Below are 20284 nucleotides of genomic sequence, written 5' to 3'. Positions count from 1 at the left end.
TCACCCCTCCCACTTGAGGGCAGAGAAAACGCCCAGTTCAGGCAAGCGACGCCAAGACCAACAAACTAATGGAACAGGTGCTGCACCCCAGCTGTGTTTTAACTATTTTCAGTGATCAAGTGAGTGGGGCCGAGGTGGTTTGACATCGTGAAACGTCCCTTTGGAATTTCCTTTATCTTTTTTTTTTTAACGTGTGGGAACACTCAGTTGCATTTTGAGAGGAAATGATAGGATTTCTAACCAAGTTAAAGCATTATGCTGGGTTTCGTTCTTGTGAGGGGAACGAGTGTAGAAGGACGTTCTCCGACCCCTTCAGCCTGTTGAAGGTGGAGCTTTGAGAGGTGCAGATGTATCTAACAAGAGCTGCGTTTTGAGCGCCATTCTGTTCTACTAAAAATGCACAAATCGTGCGCGTAGAGCCCCGTGGGTTTTCAGCCAATGAGCTCACTCAGTAACCAGCGTTGACAGCAGGAAACGTGACCCGTATTCCGGCCGCTATGTGGGCTGTCCCCCCCCACAGGTGACCAGCGTAGGGACGTGTGACCCAGACCAGTGTCCTGTTCTCTTCCTGCCTGCCTGAGTGTCTTCCAGGTTGAGACACGCTGACCGCTGTCCTACAGCTCCTCCGTTTCTGTGTCCTGACACCGTTCCTGTCCATGCCTGCTCCCACTGCTTCGCTCTGACCGACGCTTGGGTGTGTCCACTATTCAGCCACTCTGGGCAATGCCGCCCAGACGCTCCCGTAGGGGACACTCTGTAGGGGACACTCATAGGAAGGGAAGGAAATGCTGGGTCGGAATTGGGCTACTGTCCTGGCTTAGGGAGCTACCCCGTGTCCCAGAGTGGCTGCTCCGTGGGTCCCCCCACGGGGACCGGATGCCCCCCATTAGCAACAGGACAGGAAATTGCCTCCTTTGTTGTGGAGTTATCTACACAGTGTATGTGCCGTGTGACTTTAATTTTTATCCAGTAAACTTTGTAAACTTTTAAAAATGACTTGTTCCCATATCTATCTGTTCCCTGAACTGGGTTCAGTCCTGTCACAGAGGTCACGTGTCAGAAGCTCCTTGGGTGGACGGGACACGGTGAGATCGAGCTCTTGTTGAGACGAGTCGTAACCGCATGCACCACTCCACCAAAGGACAGGAGAGAGAGAGAGAGAGAGAGAGAGAGGAAGAGAGAGGGAGAGAGAGAGAGAGGGAGAGAGAGAGGGAGAGAGAGAGGAAGAGAGAGGGAGAGAGAGGGAGGGAGGGAGAGAGGGAGAGAGGGAGAGAGGGGAGAGAGAGGGAGGGAGAGAGAGAGGGAGAGAGGAAGAGAGAAGGAGAGAGAGGTGGGGAGAGAGGGAGAGAGAGAGGAAGAGAGGGAGAGAGAGAGGGAGAGAGAGGAAGAGAGGAGAGAGAGAGAGGTGGGGAGAGAGAGGGGAAGAGAGGGAGAGAGAGAGGGAGAGAGAGAGGAAGAGAGAGAGAGGGAGAGGGAGAGAGAGAAGGAGAGAGAGAGAGAGGGAGAGAGAGAGAGAGAGAGAGAGAGAGAGGCTCCTGGGGAAAGGACTGTATAAGCAGGTCTTATTGAGAGAGGCCAAAAGTAAGGAGAGTATCCCTCCCAAGAGAGGGAGAGAGAGGGAGAGAGAGGGAGGGAGGGAGAGAGGGAGAGAGGGAGAGAGGGGAGAGAGAGGGAGGGAGAGAGAGAGGGAGAGAGGAAGAGAGAAGGAGAGAGAGGTGGGGAGAGAGGGAGAGAGAGAGGAAGAGAGAGGGAGAGAGAGAGAGGGAGAGAGAGGAAGAGAGGAGAGAGAGAGGTGGGGAGAGAGAGGGGAAGAGAGGGAGAGAGAGAGGGAGAGAGAGGAAGAGAGAGAGAGGGAGAGGGAGAGAGAGAAGGAGAGAGAGAGAGAGGGAGAGAGAGAGAGAGAGAGAGAGAGAGAGGCTCCTGGGGAAAGGACTGTACAAGCAGGTCTTATTGAGAGAGGCCAAAAGTAAGGAGAGTATCCCTCCCAATTGTTGCTCAATTTTTCATTGACACCTTCGCCCAACCAGCTTCCGGTTGGTGCTTGAGAAACGTTAATGGTTCCTCCTGTCCACCGGTCCGTCTTCTGACCCCACTCCACAGTGTAAAAACATAACTAAAATGGTATTCCCCTGGTGTCAAGCCTCACTGCGTCTCTTCAGGAAAGTTGGTTTGGTTTTTACACAGCCAATAAAATCATTTCTTTTTCATCACCAATAAAATACCCAGTGTGAAGAGAAGTGAGCCCAAGGTCGGCCCCGTCCTTTCTCCAAGACACAGGTCAGTGTGCCCAAAATGTGCTTTTTTTTTTTTTTTTTTTTACAGAGACAGAGAGTCAGAGAGAGGGATAGATAGGGACAGACAGACAGGAACGGAGAGAAATGAGAAGCATCAATCATCAGTTTTTCATTGTGACACCTTAGTTCATTGATTGCTTTCTCATATGTGCCTTGACCATGGGCCTACACAGACTGAGTGACCCCCTGTTCAAGCCAGCAACCTTGGGTCCGAGCTGGTGAGCTTTGCTTAAACCAGATGAGCCCGTGCTCAAGCCGGCGACCTCAGGGTCTCGAACCTGGGTCCTTCACATCCCAGTCCAATGCTCTATCCACTGCGCCACTGCCTGGTCAGGCTAATGTGCATTTTTCTGTCCAAGGACGTGAAGTCCTGTTCCAATCTCTTTTATCCAAATGCTTTCAAAATAACGAGACAAACAGAACAATAACTTGTGACATTGGTGCCTCCATAGAATTTAGTAGTGATCATTCCTGCTTCACCAACAAGAAGAGATTTCTGTAGACACGATCGTCCACGTCCTGTGAGGACACGGAGACCCTAAAACCTGAAGCCTTTCTAACGGTTGGCAAGCAAGCAGGTTTAGTCTTGGGAATAAATCTATAAATAACCCCGAGGAGGAGAGATGAGGGGGAGGGGGGGTGAAAAAAGTTCAACTTGGTGAAAAAGAAATGTGCAGACTAAACAGTTTATGGATTACCATTTAATTACAGCCATCAGTCACCTCACTTCTGCCTCCTCCCAGGACTCGAGAAGTTGAGCCAACAGAGAGCCCACAGCCCATTAAGAATCCTAAGGACTGAAGCCGTAGTTAAGAAATGACCCTGTCGGAGATTGTAGGAAATTACCTAAAAGCAGGATAGTGGAATCCGTCTTTTGACAAATACCAGAAAAACTGAGTCGAACTGTCCCTTAATGCGTTAAGATAAACATGTCGCTTCCCTTCCAGCACCGGCTTAGAGATTTCTCAGGAAGGGCTCATTCCAAGGGGCTTTGTTGTTTCCAAATAGTTTTATTTCCATCCATATTTTCCCTAATGCCTGAACCTGGCAAACAGTTTGTCATTTTACGAGCAGGACTTTACGTTCTTGGGAAACAAGGACCGTCTGAAGTTGAGCTTGTAGAAATACATTCGCTCTCTTAATAGACATGGGGTTTGGTGCCAGCAAACTTCCTGAGGGCAGCTGTCGTCTTTAGGGCTTAAAATGCTGTAATTGCTTCTTATTGAGGGGTTCTGATCGACGGTCCCTAGATCCTTCAGTGAAGTTGAATTAAGAGGCTTTTTAAGCACCAGTATGGTTGGACCACAGTTACGCCCTGTCCTGCTGCGTGTCCCTCCCACCAGAGACCTAAGTGTCCCTGCGTCTCCTCGAGAGGTGTCCACAGAGGTGGGACCCGGAGGGAGGGCGTGGGTGGGTGCTGAGCACAGGTGCAGACGGGGGTGTCGTCTGGTGGAGGGAACTAGTCTCCGCCTCTATTTGGTTTTAAAACCCTAAGTGCCCGAGAAAAGCTGGTCATTTATACTGAACCATGGAAACCCGTCTGCAGTCTGCCGTGTCCGTCCTCACGTCCACCGCCGTGGTCTCCTCTCTGGACGCAGGCTTCCTCCTGATGGCGGCGTCGGCCACAGCCTCCACGATGCTCTGTGTTTGCAGGACAGAAGTGTGCTCATCTCACCGCGTGTTTTTTCCAACAGAGCTCGTCGGGCGACCTGATGATCAGAGACATCCAGCTGCAGCACAGCGGGAAGTACGAGTGTGTGGTGCAGAGTGGCGTGGACAGCGTCTCGTCAGCCGCCGACCTTGTGGTCAGAGGTGAGCGTGGGCGCTGCCCTGTGCTGCCGACGCCGCGCCTCGCCCGAGCTTCCCTCCTGCGGGGGGATCCGGCACGAGGCGGCACACGGCGCGCCAGTGTTAGTCTCCGTGTGCCCCCGCCCCCAGCAACGGGACGGGGAGGACGGGTGTAAATTCAAAGCCATACAAATGTCTCAGCTCGACCCTTCATTCAGCCGTCTCTGTGACGAGCATCCACAGCGGCCACCTGGCGGACGTGTTGTGAGCGTGTCGCCGCTCGGAGGTCGTGTTTACTGGGAAGGGGAATGGTGACTGTGCACGCGTGTGCGTGTGTGTGTGTGTGTGTGTGAGTGTGCATATGCGTGTGTGTGTGCATATGCGTATGTGTGTGTGTGCATATGCGTGTGTGTGTGTGTGTGCATATGCGTGTGTGTGTGTGTAAGTGAGTGTGCATATGCGCGTGTGGGCGTGAACGCCCCAAAAGCATCAGGCTGACACGGCATGCCTGAGACAGTCGGCCATTCTGAGCTGCTGTCCAGGGTGCTGACTTTTTACGGGGCTGAGAGATGACGCCAGTGCCTCACAGAGTAGCAGTGGATGGAAGGACTGGGCTCCCCCACCCCAAAGCCAGGGGCGTTGAGTCTGGAGAGGCGCGGGAACCCTGCCTCACAGAGACCTCGAACAAGCCGGCGTCCAGGGTCTGGCTTCAGAATGACAGCCTCACATTCTGACTTAAGATCTAACAGAAATGGGGGAGACTCATTACAGGTAAACAGCCTCTTCCCTAAGTGCTTCAGAAAGCGGGGTCTCTCGGAAGCGTTCAAGTGGGGACGTGCCACACCCTTCACGTGGGCGGACGAGGACCCCGTTGGCAGAACAGCGCCCACCGCCCGCCCTCTCGCTCCCCTAGGCTCACCGGGGCCCCCTGAGCGCGTGGCGGTGGAGGAGGTCACAGACACCACAGCCCAGCTGTCCTGGAAGGAGGGCGCAGACAACCACAGCCCGGTCACGTCCTACTCCGTGCAGGCGAGGACGCCCTTCTCCGTGGGCTGGCAAACAGCCACGACAGGTAGAGGGGCCAGGGCCGTGCCCTCGACGCTGCCGGTGGATTTCAGGTCCGCGCTGAGACGCGGACCCTGACCTCTCCGATGCCCCCCTGTAGTGCCCGAGGTCATTGACGGGAAGACACGCACAGCGACTGTCGTGGCCTTAAACCCGTGGGTGGAGTACGAATTCCGGGTTGTGGCCAGCAACACGATCGGAGGTGGAGAACCCAGTTTGCCCTCAGAAAAAGTAAGAACTGAAGAGGCAGGTTAGTGTTTTGTTTCCTGAGTAACAAGCGGGTTGACAGGTCCCCCCGGGGTGCAGACTTCCATTTCTCTGGCCTCAGTCTCCAGGCAGCAGGGGGCCACACGCGGTCATCCACCTGCAGTGACCCGACCCGTCCAATGGCAGGACTGGTGGCCACGTGGCGTCTGTCCAAAGACTCACGTGAGGCCCTGGCCGGTTAGCTCTGGTAGAGCGTTGGCCGGGCGTGTGGGAGTCCCGGGTTCGATTCCCGGCCAGGGCACACAGGAGAAGCACCCATCTGCTTCTCCACCCCTCCCCCTCTCCTTCCTCTCTGTCTCTCTCTTCCCCTCCCGCAGCCAAGGCTCCATTGGAGCAAAGTTTGCCCGGGCGCTGGGGATGGCTCTGTGGCCTCTGCCCCAGGCGCTAGAGTGGCTCTGGTTGCAACAGAGCAATGACCCCAGAGGGGCAGAGCATCGCCCCCTGGTGGGCATGCCGGGTGGATTCCAGTCGGGCGCATGCGGGGTCTGTCTGACTGCCTCCCATTTCCAACTTAAGAAAAATACAAAAAAAAAAAAAAAAAAAAGAACGTGATTCTGATGGTGGGTGACGTTTCCCGGGCCCGGCGCGTCCTCGGCCTTCACGAGTGCATGTGGAGTGAACATGGTTCTGTGTCATGTCGGGTGGCAATGACTCTGTGACACAGTCGCCCTGTGAACGGGGGACAGGCTGTGTCCCCTTAGAACAGGCCCTGACAAACTGTGGGGTCATGACGCCTGGGAGTCGGCTGTCCCCAGCTCCCGAGCAGCTCAGGCCAGGGGGTGAGGACGAGCATTTGTCTCCTTTAAGGATTAAATTAGGAGAGAAACATTAATGTTTCCCAGGCAGAGAAACTGCTCAGGGTAGCCATAGACTGTTTCACAAGCTAAAAATATCCTGACGTCACCCCTGAACATGAGAGAGGGGGCGGAACGTCACCCAGTGGAGGCCCCCGAGAGAACCCGAGGGCTTCGTTTCAGAATCCGTAACGTGAATGGGTACGAAGCAGACGAGGTTCTGAACAGAGCTGGCCTAGCCGTGTAGGAACTGAGACAAGGTGGGACTCACAGCATGCGTTTCGGTCGTCCGAGTGACGCTCGGGACAGAGCAGAGAGCGCCGACGCCAGGGACTGCGAGAGGGGGCGGCGTGCGGGCGTCCTGCCCTCGTCTGTGTGCGTGACACACCTGAGGGGCGTCTCCTGGGGCCGAGCACTTCCTAGCTGCAGCGAGTGCGGCTGGGCACAGGACCCGCCTGCCGGGGCCCCGTCTCCCTCAGCGTGTCGCTCAGTGTGAGAGAGAACGGGGAGCCCCGTGGGGGTCCGCGGGAGAGCGTCTCCTCTCGGGACTGCAGGGCTGGGGTCTGGCATCGTCACGTAAAGCCACTGCTGACTCAAAAACTATATCGTCCTTCCAGCACTCCTGGTGAATTCCTTGTCTTATTGACCTCCAGACTGTCATTATTTCTCGCTGTTTGAACTGTTGATAATTTTATGCAGATGTAAATTACGTCACGATCTCCCCAAGGATAGAGACAGTTGACCCTTGAACCTCGTGGGTGTCAGGGGCACCGGCCCATGTGCGGTTGACAAGGCGGGCGTAACTTCTGACTCTCCCAGCGCTTGAGCTGTGTCTCAGTGTTCACTGGGGATGGTCCCAGGGCCCCGGTGGGTACAAAAGTGAGGGTGCTCGAGTCCCCTGGATGTAAGTCAGTCCAGGCCGCTGGCTCTCCCTCCGCAGACCAAACACAGCGCAGGTGTTTGCTGAGAAAACCCTGTGTCTGAGGGAACCTGTAAGGTCACACTGGGTCGCTCAAGGGCCCACTCTGCACGTACGCAAATATGTGCACACACCTGTCTGTGCGAAACGTGCCACTGACCGTGTGATTTCAGTATATAAGGCAGGGGTCCCCAAACTACGGCCCGCGGGCAGCATGCGGCCCCCTGAGGCCATTTATCCGGCCCCCGCCGCACTTCCGGAAGGGGCACCTCTTTCGTTGGTGGTCAGTGAGAGGAGCATAGTTCCCATTGAAATACTGGTCAGTTTGTTTATTTAAATTTACTTGTTCTTTATTTTAAATATTGTATTTGTTCCCGTTTTGGTTTTTTTTTACTTTAAAATAAGATATGTGCAGTGTGCATAGGGATTTGTTCATAGTTTTTTTTTATAGTCCGGCCCTCCAATGGTCTGAGGGACAGTGAACTGGCCCCCTGTGTAAAAAGTTTGGGGACCCCTGATCTAAGGCAACACTGATCTGTCGGACCCGTGTCCAGATGCCCACAGGGTCTCCTCTCTGTCTCTCTCACCTCACAGCTCCAGACGTGCCTCCTTCTGAGGTCAGCGGGGGAGGCGGGAGCCGGTCGGAGCTGGTGATCACCTGGGATGTGAGTGTCTGGGCCCCGGTCCCTCAGGCGGCCTCCAGGGTGGGGCGAGGGTCTGTGCCCAGCACCGTTCCTGGCATTTTGCATATTTTTAAAATTGCATCCTTGCAACATGTTATAGAATAAACAAAACAAAACGCTGAGGCACAGAGATAGTAACGGATTTGCCCGAGGTCATTGGCTGACAGCCGGGTCCTGACTGGCGACTCTGAAGCTGCCCACATGGCTCTCTGTGCAGCCGTGTGCTCAGGGGTGACGGGCACGGCACCAGCCAGGGGCACCGCACCAGCCAGGGGCACCGCACCAGCCAGGGGCACCCCACCAGCCAGGGGCACCGCACCAGCCAGGGGCACCCCACCAGCCAGGGGCACCCCACCAGCCAGGGGCACCGCACCAGCCAGGGGCACCCCACCAGCCAGGGGCACCGCACCAGCCAGGGGCACCGCACCAGCCAGGGGCACCCCACCAGCGACACCCCCTCCGGTGCCAGCGGGCGCCGAGCTCTGCCGTCCGCTCCGCGGCTGCTGTGTCGTAATTAGGAAACATTTTAATTAACACATTGAAAGCCAGAAGGCACCGGAATTGTCTGCATTATTTGAAGATGTTGTTGAAAAAATACAAAGTGAAGAGACCGTGACAGAACAGCAGGAGTTTCTGACACGATCCACACATGGCTCTATGTGGTTTTTACTTCCTTTCCTCCTAGTTTTATTATTTTTTTTTGTACGTCATTGTCATCTCTGTGTGTAATTTATCTCCATTAAGGCAACACTGGGGATGAGAGTATGTTTATTTAGCACGAGAGATGAGGTTATTCAACCTATTATTATCATTCAGAACTCAGACTGGGGCGACAAGACGCTTAAAAATCTGAGTAGTCTGAGAAGAGCTCAGCGGGCCGGGCGGTGAGCGGCCGTCTGTCTGTCTGTCTGTCCCGCTGGGCTGCCCCACGTCAGCACGGTGCAGGCTCCGGGATGCTCCTGCCGCAGACTGCAGGCTGTCGCTGGTCCGCTCTGCCTCGCCGCCGGGGCAGCGTGACCGACAGCGTCCCTCCTCCCTCCGCAGCCGGTCCCGGAGGAGCTGCAGAACGGGGAAGGCTTTGGGTACGTGGTGGCCTTCCGGCCGCTGGGGGTCAGCACCTGGATCCAGACGGTGGTCACGTCCCCCGACGCCCCGAGATACGTCTTTCGGAACGAGAGCATCGTGCCGTTCTCCCCGTACGAGGTCAAGGTGGGCGTGTACAACAACAAGGGTGAGGGACCCTTCAGCCCGGTGGCCCGAGTGTTCTCCGCAGAGGAAGGTAGGACGCCCTGGGGTCGCGCTCCACGTCCAACCCGAGCCAGTCCGCTGCGTCCCTAGAGCTGACGTGGAAGCTCTTTGTGACCTCAGCTCTGTTTCTCCCACTGAGCGATGGTCGAAGTCACAGTTAGGTTCCCAGTGCGGTCACGATGCCCCCGTGCAGCGCAGACCCAGCGGATAGAGGGCATCGCAGTGGGTTAGAAAGCCACTAGTGGGGACACATCCTGACTCCTGCTGCTGATGCGGCAGCAGCTGTCTCGGCTGGGGGAGCTCAAGTTCTCTGGAAGTGCCCGGGAGGCCCAGGGCAAGACCGTGGGGAGGTGGGACCCGGGCCGCTCTGAGCTGTGGTCCCCGGTGCGGACACACATCACACGGACCCATTCCCTTCCGAGGCCTTTCTTTATTTCTGGCCGATGTTGAATTTCTTTACAAAATAGTGCTGAAGGCCGGGGACTCCAGGGAAGCTGCCCTTTCATGGGTCAGCAGCAGCTGTGGACTGTCTGTCCCCCCGAGGCGAGCAGTGAATGTGTGTTGAGTGCTGCTGTCGGCCAGACGTTACCTCATTGGGATTTTCCAAGGAGAGGTGACACGTCGGTGCGATTATTCTCATTTACACATGAGAAAATGGAAGCTTGATTAAAGAATGAGTAAACTTGCCAGAGTCCATCTAGACTGACTGAGTCAGTGTCCTGACCCTGGGCCTTCCCTGTGCCCCTCTGAGCTCACGGGACCTGACTTCTCACTGTGGCCCTGTGGCCCCGCGGTCCATTACAGATTCCTAAAAACCGTAACTCACTTTTCTTAGTGCCCCGCCCCGAGGACCCTCTCTTTTCTGTTGAGTAGACAGACAAACACGGATTACGAGCACCTTCGCAAAAGAGAGAGCTTTCCTCTTCACTTCTACATCCCATTTCCAAGCAGTGCTGGGATTTCAGCACAAGGGGAGGTCAGGGGTCCAGAGAGGGAAGTCAGTTAACCAGGGGGTCTCGGGTCTGCCTGCTCTCTGCACCCCGGCCCCGAGGGGGGTCCGCTGCAGGGGGGGCACAGCCTTTACCCGTCCCGCACCCCCATCTGCACTTTCCTTCTCCTGTTACTATTCCTGTCACCACTGGTGATGTGGTTCAAGGTCTCTCTGTCCAAGTGTCAGGAACGGACTGCCCTTTGTGAGAACAGCGAGAATTCACTGAGAAGGTCCCGGGGTCAACAGGTCAGAGGAAGGGCTCCGCAGGAAGCCTGTGTAGAGCCTCACGTAGAGCAGCTCCGGTCCCAGGCGCCGTCTCTCCAGAGCCCAGGACGGAACCGCCTGTCCCCACGTGGTCCTGGTCTTCCCACACAGGCTACGACTCCCCAGGAGGGAAGTCTGAGAGGCCTGGGCCCGGACCAGGGATCTGTCTCAGTATCAGTCACCCTGGAGGGGAGCAGGATCCGTTAGCAAAGAATAGATCCTGGGGGCGAGGCTGCTCAGGGTTCTGCCTGAGGCGGGGTCACTGTGACCCGTGCAGCCCAGGGAGCCGCCCGTGACAAGGGGACCTTCAGAAGGACGCACCCTCCCGAGTCGGTGTGTGAGGGCCTGACCCAGGGGGGTTCTCCCTCGGTGCTTGTTGGGTGAGTGACCCCTGTGGACCGTGACCTTTGCTTGGCAAGCTGAACAGTAGTAAGCAGTGGCATTGTGGGCACAGCGTTCCTAAGCACAAGCTGTGGGTGGCGGGAGCACAGAGGGACAGGGAAGGAAGGTCCAGTCTGACGACAGGAGGGGCTGGTCGCTGTGGCCTCTGAGCAAGGACACGCCTGTGGCTCTGACATCATCTGTCCCTAAGAAAAGGAAATGGGGCAGTATCTCCGTTTTCATGACATGGTTTGTGTTTTCATATATTTTTACTGGATATTCTATATTTCAAATCTATTCAAAGGCCCTGTAAAACATACGAACCTCAGTAGACTTTTAAATTCATTACCAAAATTATCTTTGTCTTTCTGTGTTCCCGAGCAGAGCCTACAGCAGCCCCGTCTCAAGTCTCTGCAAACAGCCTGTCTTCCTCGGAAATTGAAGTTTCGTGGAACGCCGTCCCCTGGAAGCTGAGCAACGGGCGTTTACTCGGCTACGAGGTAACTCTTCTCCATCCGCTGCCGCTGGGTGCAGCCACGCCCCCTCGCTCCATGCTCGGGGGTCTGTGTACCAATGACACCTTAGCGAAAGTCCGACTTCTGTTGACATTGTATCAGCACATTTCCCCAAGTGAGTACCAATGGATACTGAACTTAACAAGTTCAATGAAATGACTTTAGTTGGGATAGAAAAGGAAACAGTAACCATAGGAAAGGACACAATCGCATGGGCTAGATTTTTTAGGGACTGGGCAGTGTGGAAGTTCACCAGATAGTCACGCCAGTGGGCACCCTTTCCTGCAGCTCCTTGTCTCACTTTCTTGGGAGCCTTGTCCTACGTGAGACACTCTCTCGGGCTCAGAGAAGCCGGCTCTCACGTCATTGTTGCCCTAAAAGAACTCTCCTCCTTGAAATTAAATGGAAGCTATAAAACAGAAGGGAACACAAGAGCAAAAGTGATGGAGGTCCGGATGTCAAACAGAAAACGTCAGGCTGGTTAAGAAGGGTGAGCGACCTGGAACGGTCTCAGAACGGGCTCTAAAGTGAAACGGAGTCAGTGTGGAGAGCACAGACAGCACTCCAGGTGGATGCCGACACCCGGGAGGAGGAGGCCCCTGCAGAAGACGGGTCCTGCAGCAGGGTGTCGGCAGGGAGGACCGGAGGCCTGGTCACAGAAGACCCATGTTCAGTGGGAGCTGAGAACTAGCAAGGTGAAAACTCAAGTCTCGAGAAGGTTTCTCTTGACAGTGAGCTTGCAGACTCCAAGTGGCCATCTCTGCCCCAGGCACGGCCATCTGTCCCATGCTTGTTAAGTCCTGGTTTAGTGTCAGGGTGACACAGCGTGTTTGCTGTGCAGGCCCATGCAGCCCCCCACTGTCGAGAGAGCCTCAGATGGTGGGTCCTGGGTGGCCACGTGTCCAGTGGCAGCTGACCACAGACTGGTCAGCAGAGCTGGCTGGATTCTGTTAGAGGACTATGTATAGTCAGTGTAATTGTGAGTGAAATGCAGCAGCGTGTCCCGTTCCAAGCTTCTCAAGCTCAGGGCCTGAGCAAGCAGACGAGGCAGAGCAGAGACTCCCAAGCCACCCTGAGGGGTGTTGGACAAGAACAGCTCCGGGCAGGCTGTCCCGACATCGGGAGCCTGGCCACATGCTTCCTCATCACACTGTCTGGTGCAGTCACCTCCCCTCACGTGTGACCTTGAGGCAGCTCCCCGTCCTTGCACAGACAGACACTGGCGTGAGTGGATATGAATGATGAAGCAGAGAAGGGACAGGCCAGGGAAGTGACAGGATCCCTCTCCTGACCTGGTTGTAGCTCGTGAAACAAATAACAGGACGGTGGAGAGGAACGGGCTTCGTGGGTGGCCAAGGGGCCCAGGGGCGTTAGCAGTCACTGGGAACAGGGTGACGCCATGGAGCGGGTAGATGTCGAGTTTAGAATCTATCAACTGAAGCTGATAATGAACTTCTCTAAGACGGGGCTCCACGGCTGGCGGCCACGTGGGGAAAGGGGTCCAGGGAGAAGACCAGCAGAGGCTAAGGGCGCCGGCCGTGTACCGTACACACGGTTACCCCACCGAGGATGGGGACCCTGCTCCGCACCCCTCTGGGACAGCTCTCCGCTCTCGGGGAGGGCCTCGACCTGTCCATCCCCCGCCGGGCGGGTGCGGGGGGATGCTGCAGACAGTGGGTGGGTCAGTGAGCACGGTTCCTGCTGTTGTCACCCTGTGCAGCCTCCAGCAGGTCACTGCAGCTGCCTCCACGCCAGTTAAAATAAAGATAATAAGAGTAATGAACCTAACAGGCTCGTGGGAGAATTAACGCGATTAGCGGCCAGTGTGGCTGGCCCCCAGACTCCGGGCCTCCCCGTCCTCTCTGGCTGCTGCGCGTCCTCGGATGGATTTCGTGCGCTGGAAGCGGAGCTGTGATGCCGGAGCAGCCACGTGGGGACAGCTGGACAGCATGTGACTGGGCGCCGCGGTGTCACCTGTGCGGCAGAGGAGGAACCGGCACCGGACAGGGAGCAGGAGGGAGGGGACGGTGGGCGATGTCCGTCCAGGAGTCCGCACCTCGTGGGCAGAGGAGGCCGTGCCGGGGACAGAGGCGCGCTCACTGGGGACGTCATCTGTAATGAGCAGGTATTTCCCCAACTCAGCGAAGAGTCACAACCTGGAGAACCGAGCGGCTGGGCGGAGTGTCGGTCACCGTCCTCAGAGTCCACCCACGTGGCCTTGACGGCTGGAGCCTCAACAAGAGGGCGGGGCTCACTGACCTGGGCAGCATCTAACCCTCTTCCTGATTGGACGAAGTTGGCCCACCCGCCCTTGGCAACATCTAAACCTTTTTCTGATTGGGTCAAATTGAACTGAGTATACAATCTCCACAGCATCGAGACTAAGCCTCCTCCTGATTGGATGAAGTAGAGGCAGCATCTAAATCTCTTCGTGGTTGGACAAAGATGGGTTTAGCACACACCCTCGGCAGCGTCTGATCCTTTTCCTGATTGGATGAGCCGAACTGAGCCCATAAACTTTGTAGCAGTGAGATTAATCCTCCTGATTGGACGAAGTCAGGCTGGGAGTACGTCATCCTCCCCCTGATTGGACGAAGTCAGGCTGGGAGCATGTCATCCTTCTCCTGATTGGACGAAGTCTGTGCGGTATTTCCCGTCGGTGTCCTGACTGAGCGAGAACAGCAGGTGCACCTGTTCTCTGTGCCTGGGGCGTGTGCAGGCGGAGCCGCGAGGCTCCCGCCGGGGTGACACGGCCAGTGTCCTGAAGCTCCTTCTGTGTTCGGGAGCACGGGGCACGGACACACGTGGGAGACAGAAGTCCGTCCTGGTCCGGGTCCGTGTGTGGAAACCGGTGGTGGTCTGAGGTCGGCCGGGCGCCTCCCCCGTCCCCGCTGCAGCCGGTCCCACGCGCCTCGTCGTCTTCCTGCGTGTTCGTGTTCATTGTAGCCGCTGCTCTGCAGTGTGTGTTCCTGAAATTCCTCCAGTACAAATGGCATCGTTGCAGCGCAGTCACATACAGTGTTGACTTAATCCCTGTACTTGAACGGCTTTAAAAAATAAAAGGTGCCATTTCTCAATACTACATTATTTTTCTAAACTGCTTTTAAGTGTCAAGTGAGAATGCAGCTGCAGGGATGGTATTAGAGGGCGTCTCCCGGCGGGGCCGTCAGCTTCTACAATAAGCTTGTTACTAGCATTTGCAATAAGCGCATTACTTGCAGACACGGAGGTCCCACTTCACATCCTGCCATCCTCAGGTGTGCGTCCGCTCACTCCCTCTCCCGTATAAACATGTAGGGGCTTGAGAACTGGCTTTATGGTTCTGAAGAAAACAAATTATCAAGAAATGGGAGCTCCACCCTGGCCGGTTGGCTCAGCGGTAGAGCGTCGGCCTAGCGTGCGGAGGACCCGGGTTCGATTCCCGGCCAGGGCACATAGGAGAAGCGCCCATTTGCTTCTCCACCCCTCCCCCTCTCCTTCCTCTCTGTCTCTCTCTTCCCCTCCCACAGCCAAGGCTCCATTGGAGCAAAGATGGCCCGGGCGCTGGGGATGGCTCCTTGGCCTCTGCCTCAGGCGCTAGAGTGGCTCTGGTCGCAACATGGCGATGCCCAGGATGGACAGAGCATCGCCCCCTGGTGGGCAGAGCGTCGCCCCCTGGTGGGCGTGCCGGATGGATCCTGGTCGGGCGCATGCGGGAGTCTGTCTGACTGTCTCTCCCTGTTTCCAGCTTCAGAAAAATGAAAAAAAAAAAAAAAAAAGAAATGGGAGCTCCATTGCGCATAGATGCACAAAACATTCGGTGTTGGTACACTGGCTCCCCCCCCCCCCCACACACACACACACACATGGGTTCCCTTCCCATGATTTCAGAGAAACAGTACATGAGAAATTCCAGAAATGAACGATTGCAGGTTTTACACAGAGAGCCTTCTGAGTAGCGGGGTGCCATCTCTCACCAGCCCACGCTGTCTCCCGCCCCCGCCCCGGGGGGTTTGAACCGTGGCTTTCTCTGCGTGTTTCCACCACGTCACATCAGTGACTGTCTCTCTCGTCAGATCACCTCCCACGGTGCCACAGTGCTCGTGCTCCGGTCGCCTTGTTGTAGTTAATGTCACATTTATGTAACTCGTAACAGCACATGGTCGTAGTTGTGTCTCCTGAGGGGTTGTTCATCTCTTCCTGCGCCTGATTTGTGAATTGACTATCGGACTTGTGCGTTTGCAGGAAGACACAGCATACAAATGGGGGGCAGTCCTCTCCGTGGCTTCAGGCATCCACGGGGAACCTTGGAACGTGTTCCCCACCAAGAAGGGGTCTCTGCTGTCCCTAGCTTCACGAATAAATTTTTTTTTTTTTTGTATTTTTCCGAAGCTGGAAATGGGGAGAGACAGTCAGACAGACTCCCGCATGCGCCCGACCGGGATCCACCCGGCACGCCCACCAGGGGCGACGCTCTGCACACCAGGGAGCGATGCTCTGCCCCTCCGGGGCGTCGCCATGTTGCAACCAGAGCCACTTTAGCGCCTGGGGCAGAGGCCAAGGAGCCATCCCCAGCGCCCTGGCCATCTTTGCTCCAATGGGGCCTTGGCTGCAGGAGGGGAAGAGAGAGACAGAGAGGAAGGAGAGGGGGAGGGGTGGAGAAGCAGATGGGTGCTTTTCCTGTGTGCCCTGGCCGGGAATCGAACCCGGGACCCCTGCACGCCAGGCCGATGCTCTACCACTGAGCCAACCGGCCAGGGCCACGAATAAATGTTTATCTTTTGCTCTACGATATATGTGGGTTTTCCCGACACCAGCTGGGCGTCCCGCATAATTCAACCTAATTCTGAGGCCGCGTACCTGCGGTTGGCGCTGGATCTTCTGTTTTCCCCACTGAACTCAGAGCGAAATTATAACATGGAAATCCGTGGGCTTCTTCCGTTCTGGAACATTCTCAGGCATTTTCTCTTCTATCACCGCCTGTTCCTTAATCTCTCTGGGAACTCTGGTTGGGACACGTCCTGTTGTCCTCAGTGACTCTGAACTCTGCTTCCCCCAGGGTCACGTCTTCCTCCATGTTCCGGATTTGTTCAGTACCTTCTAGACTGCAGCTTAACTCCATCTTGGATTTTGTTTTTCAAGATTGCACCTTTCAGGTGTGGGACTTCCGCCTGGTATTGCTTAGACGTACCCAGGCTTCTTCCTCAGTGGCCTGTTCTGGCCTCTAAGCCCAGCCTCCCCTTGAGCAAGCGTGCCCGCTGTGTACTTATTCGAGGATCCATTTCCGATGGGCCATCCCCGTCTTTCTGGCTCACAGGCTCCCGTGCGCTGAGGTCTGACTCTGCTCATCCTCCGGGCACGAGGCCTCCATGTTGTCAGCGCTGCGGCATCTCTTTCCTGCACAGTTTCCTCTGCAGAGGGTGTGCCGTCCACCTCAGCAGTGTCCCCTCTCTGGCCCTGTGCTGGGGTTGTGCCTCTGAAATCCCCATGAGCGGGGAGGGACATTCTGCTCTCTGAGGACTCAGAGGAGAAGAAAAACAGGGTGGTTGTCTTTATTCCATGCTTGACTTTTACTCTTTCTTTTTTTTTAATTACCTAGCCTTATATAAATATTTTTGATCAAAATATCATAGACTAAGATTGATTAACTACTTACAGAAATTAGGGATATTAATGTCACCACTTTATTTCTTTTAGTTATATGCATATTCAATTTTTAAAGTAAAGCTACTTTAAATCGGGTTATATAATCGATTTTAACTAATACCGTGTTCAGTTTGGCATAGATTTTCTCCACATTTAAATATTTCCAACACCTGTGAGCCGTGGGCCCTTAAAGTTGCGCCTTGTTCGGGTGTGGAAGCCGGGCAGCTCTTCCTGTGGGTGGTTTTGTGGAGGACTTCCGAATGCCACGGAGAACGATTTTGTCTTTCTTCTTTAAATCGATCTCCCCAAGGAACCGTTCCTGGGGACTTCTGTTGAGGTGACTTCACAGAGAAGAGGGGTGGCCATGGATCGGACCCCAGCAGGAGCCCAGGGTGACAGGAGGACCCCAAGTCCCACCACCCCTCCCGCCCGGCGGTGCCTGCGTTGACCATGGGTCGTCCTTGCTCATCCCGGTGCGATCTTGCTCCCGCCCTGGGCCGTGCCCCCGCCCACAAGTCTCCAGGCTGTCTGTCATTTTATTATTATAATTATCAATCCCGTGCCATTCTCAGTTAGTAGGTTCACAGTCGCTGCCGGGGAGGGAAATGCCGCCTCATCACTGTGCCTTCCTCTCGGCCAGACGACCCCCACAGTGCTGACCGTCGGGCTGGGCGGTCAGCCCCGTTAGCAAGGCACTCGACCGTGATGCTGGAAGAGACAGCCTGGCCTCTTCTTTAATGCTGTTTCCTCTGATAACAGCAAATGGAGTCTATTTATGTGCATTTTCTTGGCTAAGATGTTATTTTTAGTATTAACGTGATGCCTTAAAGCTGCAGAAACTACATTTTCAATTTAGTCCCAACTTACTTCACATACTTCTTACAAAAACTAGTAGCTCCTTTCCAGGAAAAACGAGTGTGCACACACACGAACATGGCATAGTGCATGAATTTGGGGGCCTGTACATGTAAAAATATACATGCACACACATAATACATATATACACACAGACACGTGCACATATATACATGCATATCTATGCATATGCACATACACATATGTGTGCACACCTATAGGGACAATGTTGATCTGATATAATACTAGTGTGCTAATCTGGGATCATTATTGAAAACCCTGAATTTATACTTTGCTACTAATTTTATGTTGCTCATTTAAAAAATGAAAAACAGTAATTTCTAGTGTATTTTCCCCAGAGGATTAAGACTTGTTCCCCTATGCACCCCATAAGGACGTTTTCTTCAGCCTACATTGTCTTTTTTTTTTTTTTTAGAAACAGAAAGAGAGTCAGAGAGAAGGACAGATAGGGACAGACAGACAGGAAGGGAGAGAGATGAGAATCATCAATTCTTTATGGTGGCACCTTAGTTGTTCATTAATTGCTTTCTCATATGTGCCTTGACCGGGGGGCTCCAGCAGAGTGAGTGACCCCTTGCTCAAGCCAGTGACCTTGGGTCCAAGCTAATGAGCTTTGCTCAAACCAGATGAGCCCGCACTCAAGCTGGCGACCTCGGGGTCTCAAACGTGGGTCTTCAGCATCCCAATCCAACCCTCTATCCACTGTGCCACCACCTGGTCAGGCCAGCCTACATTGTCTTTAAAAAAATGAAATCAAAACACAATTTAGGGCCTTTCACATTAAAACTAAAATTTCTGCTTTCTTTAAAAAAAGTAGCGTGTCACTCGGTCCACCCCCCCCCACCCCAGTTCAGCCAGAGCCGTGTGGGGCCCCATCACTCAGGGGAACATGGCTGCCCTGTCACCTCTCGCAGGCCCCACACGGCCCGTCGACTCCATGACACCGATGGCAAATGACTCGTGGCCATCTCGTACCCAAACAGCCATTTATCTGCACAAACTGTCGAAGGGGTTTCCTGTCTTTATATTTTGCTATCAAGAGTGGAGAAACCAAAGTCAGACCATAAGGGCAATTCCAGGAAAACAGGGAGCGCACAGTGTCTGCGGAAGCCTGTGCACAGCCTGCTCCCGTGTGGGTCACGTGTCCCCGTAAGCGGGCGGGGCTCACCCGGCTCAGCAGGAGGACTGGCCGCCCTGCGCTCCCGTGTGGGTCACGTGTCCCCGTCAGTGGTCGGGGCACATCTGCCTCCCGTGTCGGTCACGTGTCCCCCGTCAGCGGTCAGGGCTCACCTGGCTCAGCAGGAGGACTGGCCGCCCTGCGCTCCCGTGTGGGTCACGTGTCCCCGTCAGCGGGCGGGGCACATCTGCCTCCCGTGTCGGTCACGTGTCCCCCGTCAGCGGTCAGGGCTCACCTGGCTCAGCAGGAGGACTGGCCGCCCTGCGCTCCCGTGTGGGTCACGTGTCCCCGTCAGTGGTCGGGGCACATCTGCCTCCCGTGTCGGTCACGTGTCCCCCGTCAGCGGTCAGGGCTCACCTGGCTCAGCAGGAGGACTGGCCGCCCTGCGCTCCCGTGTGGGTCCGTGTCCCCATCAGTGGGCGGGGCTCACCTGGCTCAGCAGGAGGACTGGCCGCCCTGCGCTCCCGTGTGGGTCACGTGTCCCCGTCAGTGGTCGGGGCTCACCTGGCTCAGCAGGAGGACTGGCCGCCCCGCGCTCCCGTGTGGGTCACGTGTCCCCGTCAGCGGGCGGGGCTCACCTGGCTCAGCAGGAGGACTGGCCGCCCCGCGCTCCCGTGTGGGTCACGTGTCCCCGTCAGTGGTCGGGGCTCACCTGGCTCAGCAGGAGGACTGGCCGCCCTGCGCTCCCGTGTGGGTCACGTGTCCCCGTCAGCGGGCGGGGCTCACCTGGCTCAGCAGGAGGACTGGCCAACCCCGTGCTCTTTAGGGGCCTGTTTCCTTCTCACGGGACCAACAAGACCAACGTTGCCGCGACTCCGAGCGGGGTGTCAGGGAGCAGGCGCTTGTAGGCTGTTTCTTCTGCCCTTTTCTGTTTTCTTATCAAACATTCTCATTGACTTAGTTTTATGTGTCTGTACTCGGTATACATACATGTTTGTATGGGATCTCAGGTCGTTTTGCACAATCCAGAAGAATTAAACCCAAACGCACAGGTTATCGCTCGTTTCCAGGGAACCGCGGTCACGGCCTCCTTTCTCCACAGCAGGTCTGCGGGCACAGGGCGGGGCTCCACGACAGGTGGGTGTTCCCGGAGGACAGTCGGTGGTCAGTCGGCTCTGCGGGCACAGGGCGGGGCTCCATGACAGGTGGGTGTCCCCGGAGGACAGTCGGTGGTCAGGCGGCTCTGCGGGCACAGGGCGGGGCTCCACGACAGGTGGGTGTCCCCGGAGGACAGTCGGTGGTCAGGCGGCTCTGCGGGCACAAGGCGGGGCTCCACGACAGGTGGGTGTCCCCGGAGGACAGTCGGTGGTCAGGCGGCTCTGCGGGCACAGGGCGGGGCTCCACGACAGGTGGGTGTCCCCGGAGGACAGTCGGTGGTCAGGCGGCTCTGCGGGCAC

At 55.8% G+C, this 20284-nt stretch overlaps 1 protein-coding gene across 2 annotated transcripts in view; it reads left to right on the top strand.

The window, feature by feature from the left end:
• LOC136382297 (contactin-3-like) overlaps positions 1-20284 on the top strand; it is a 210160-nt gene that overhangs the window by 178804 nt on the left and 11072 nt on the right. For both annotated transcript variants that reach the window (XM_066351405.1, XM_066351404.1), the window contains exons 14-19: positions 3989-4106; positions 4996-5154; positions 5248-5397; positions 7722-7792; positions 8855-9089; positions 11079-11194. In XM_066351405.1, the coding sequence (XP_066207502.1) occupies positions 3989-4106; positions 4996-5154; positions 5248-5397; positions 7722-7792; positions 8855-9089; positions 11079-11194 (849 nt within the window). The remainder of the gene's footprint in view (positions 1-3988; positions 4107-4995; positions 5155-5247; positions 5398-7721; positions 7793-8854; positions 9090-11078; positions 11195-20284) is intronic.

Source organism: Saccopteryx leptura, chromosome 10, assembly GCF_036850995.1.
Source record: "Saccopteryx leptura isolate mSacLep1 chromosome 10, mSacLep1_pri_phased_curated, whole genome shotgun sequence".
Classification (NCBI taxonomy): domain Eukaryota; kingdom Metazoa; phylum Chordata; class Mammalia; order Chiroptera; family Emballonuridae; genus Saccopteryx; species Saccopteryx leptura.
The sequence above is the reverse complement of the archived record's forward strand: the minus strand, read 5'-3'. Positions and strand labels throughout refer to the sequence as shown.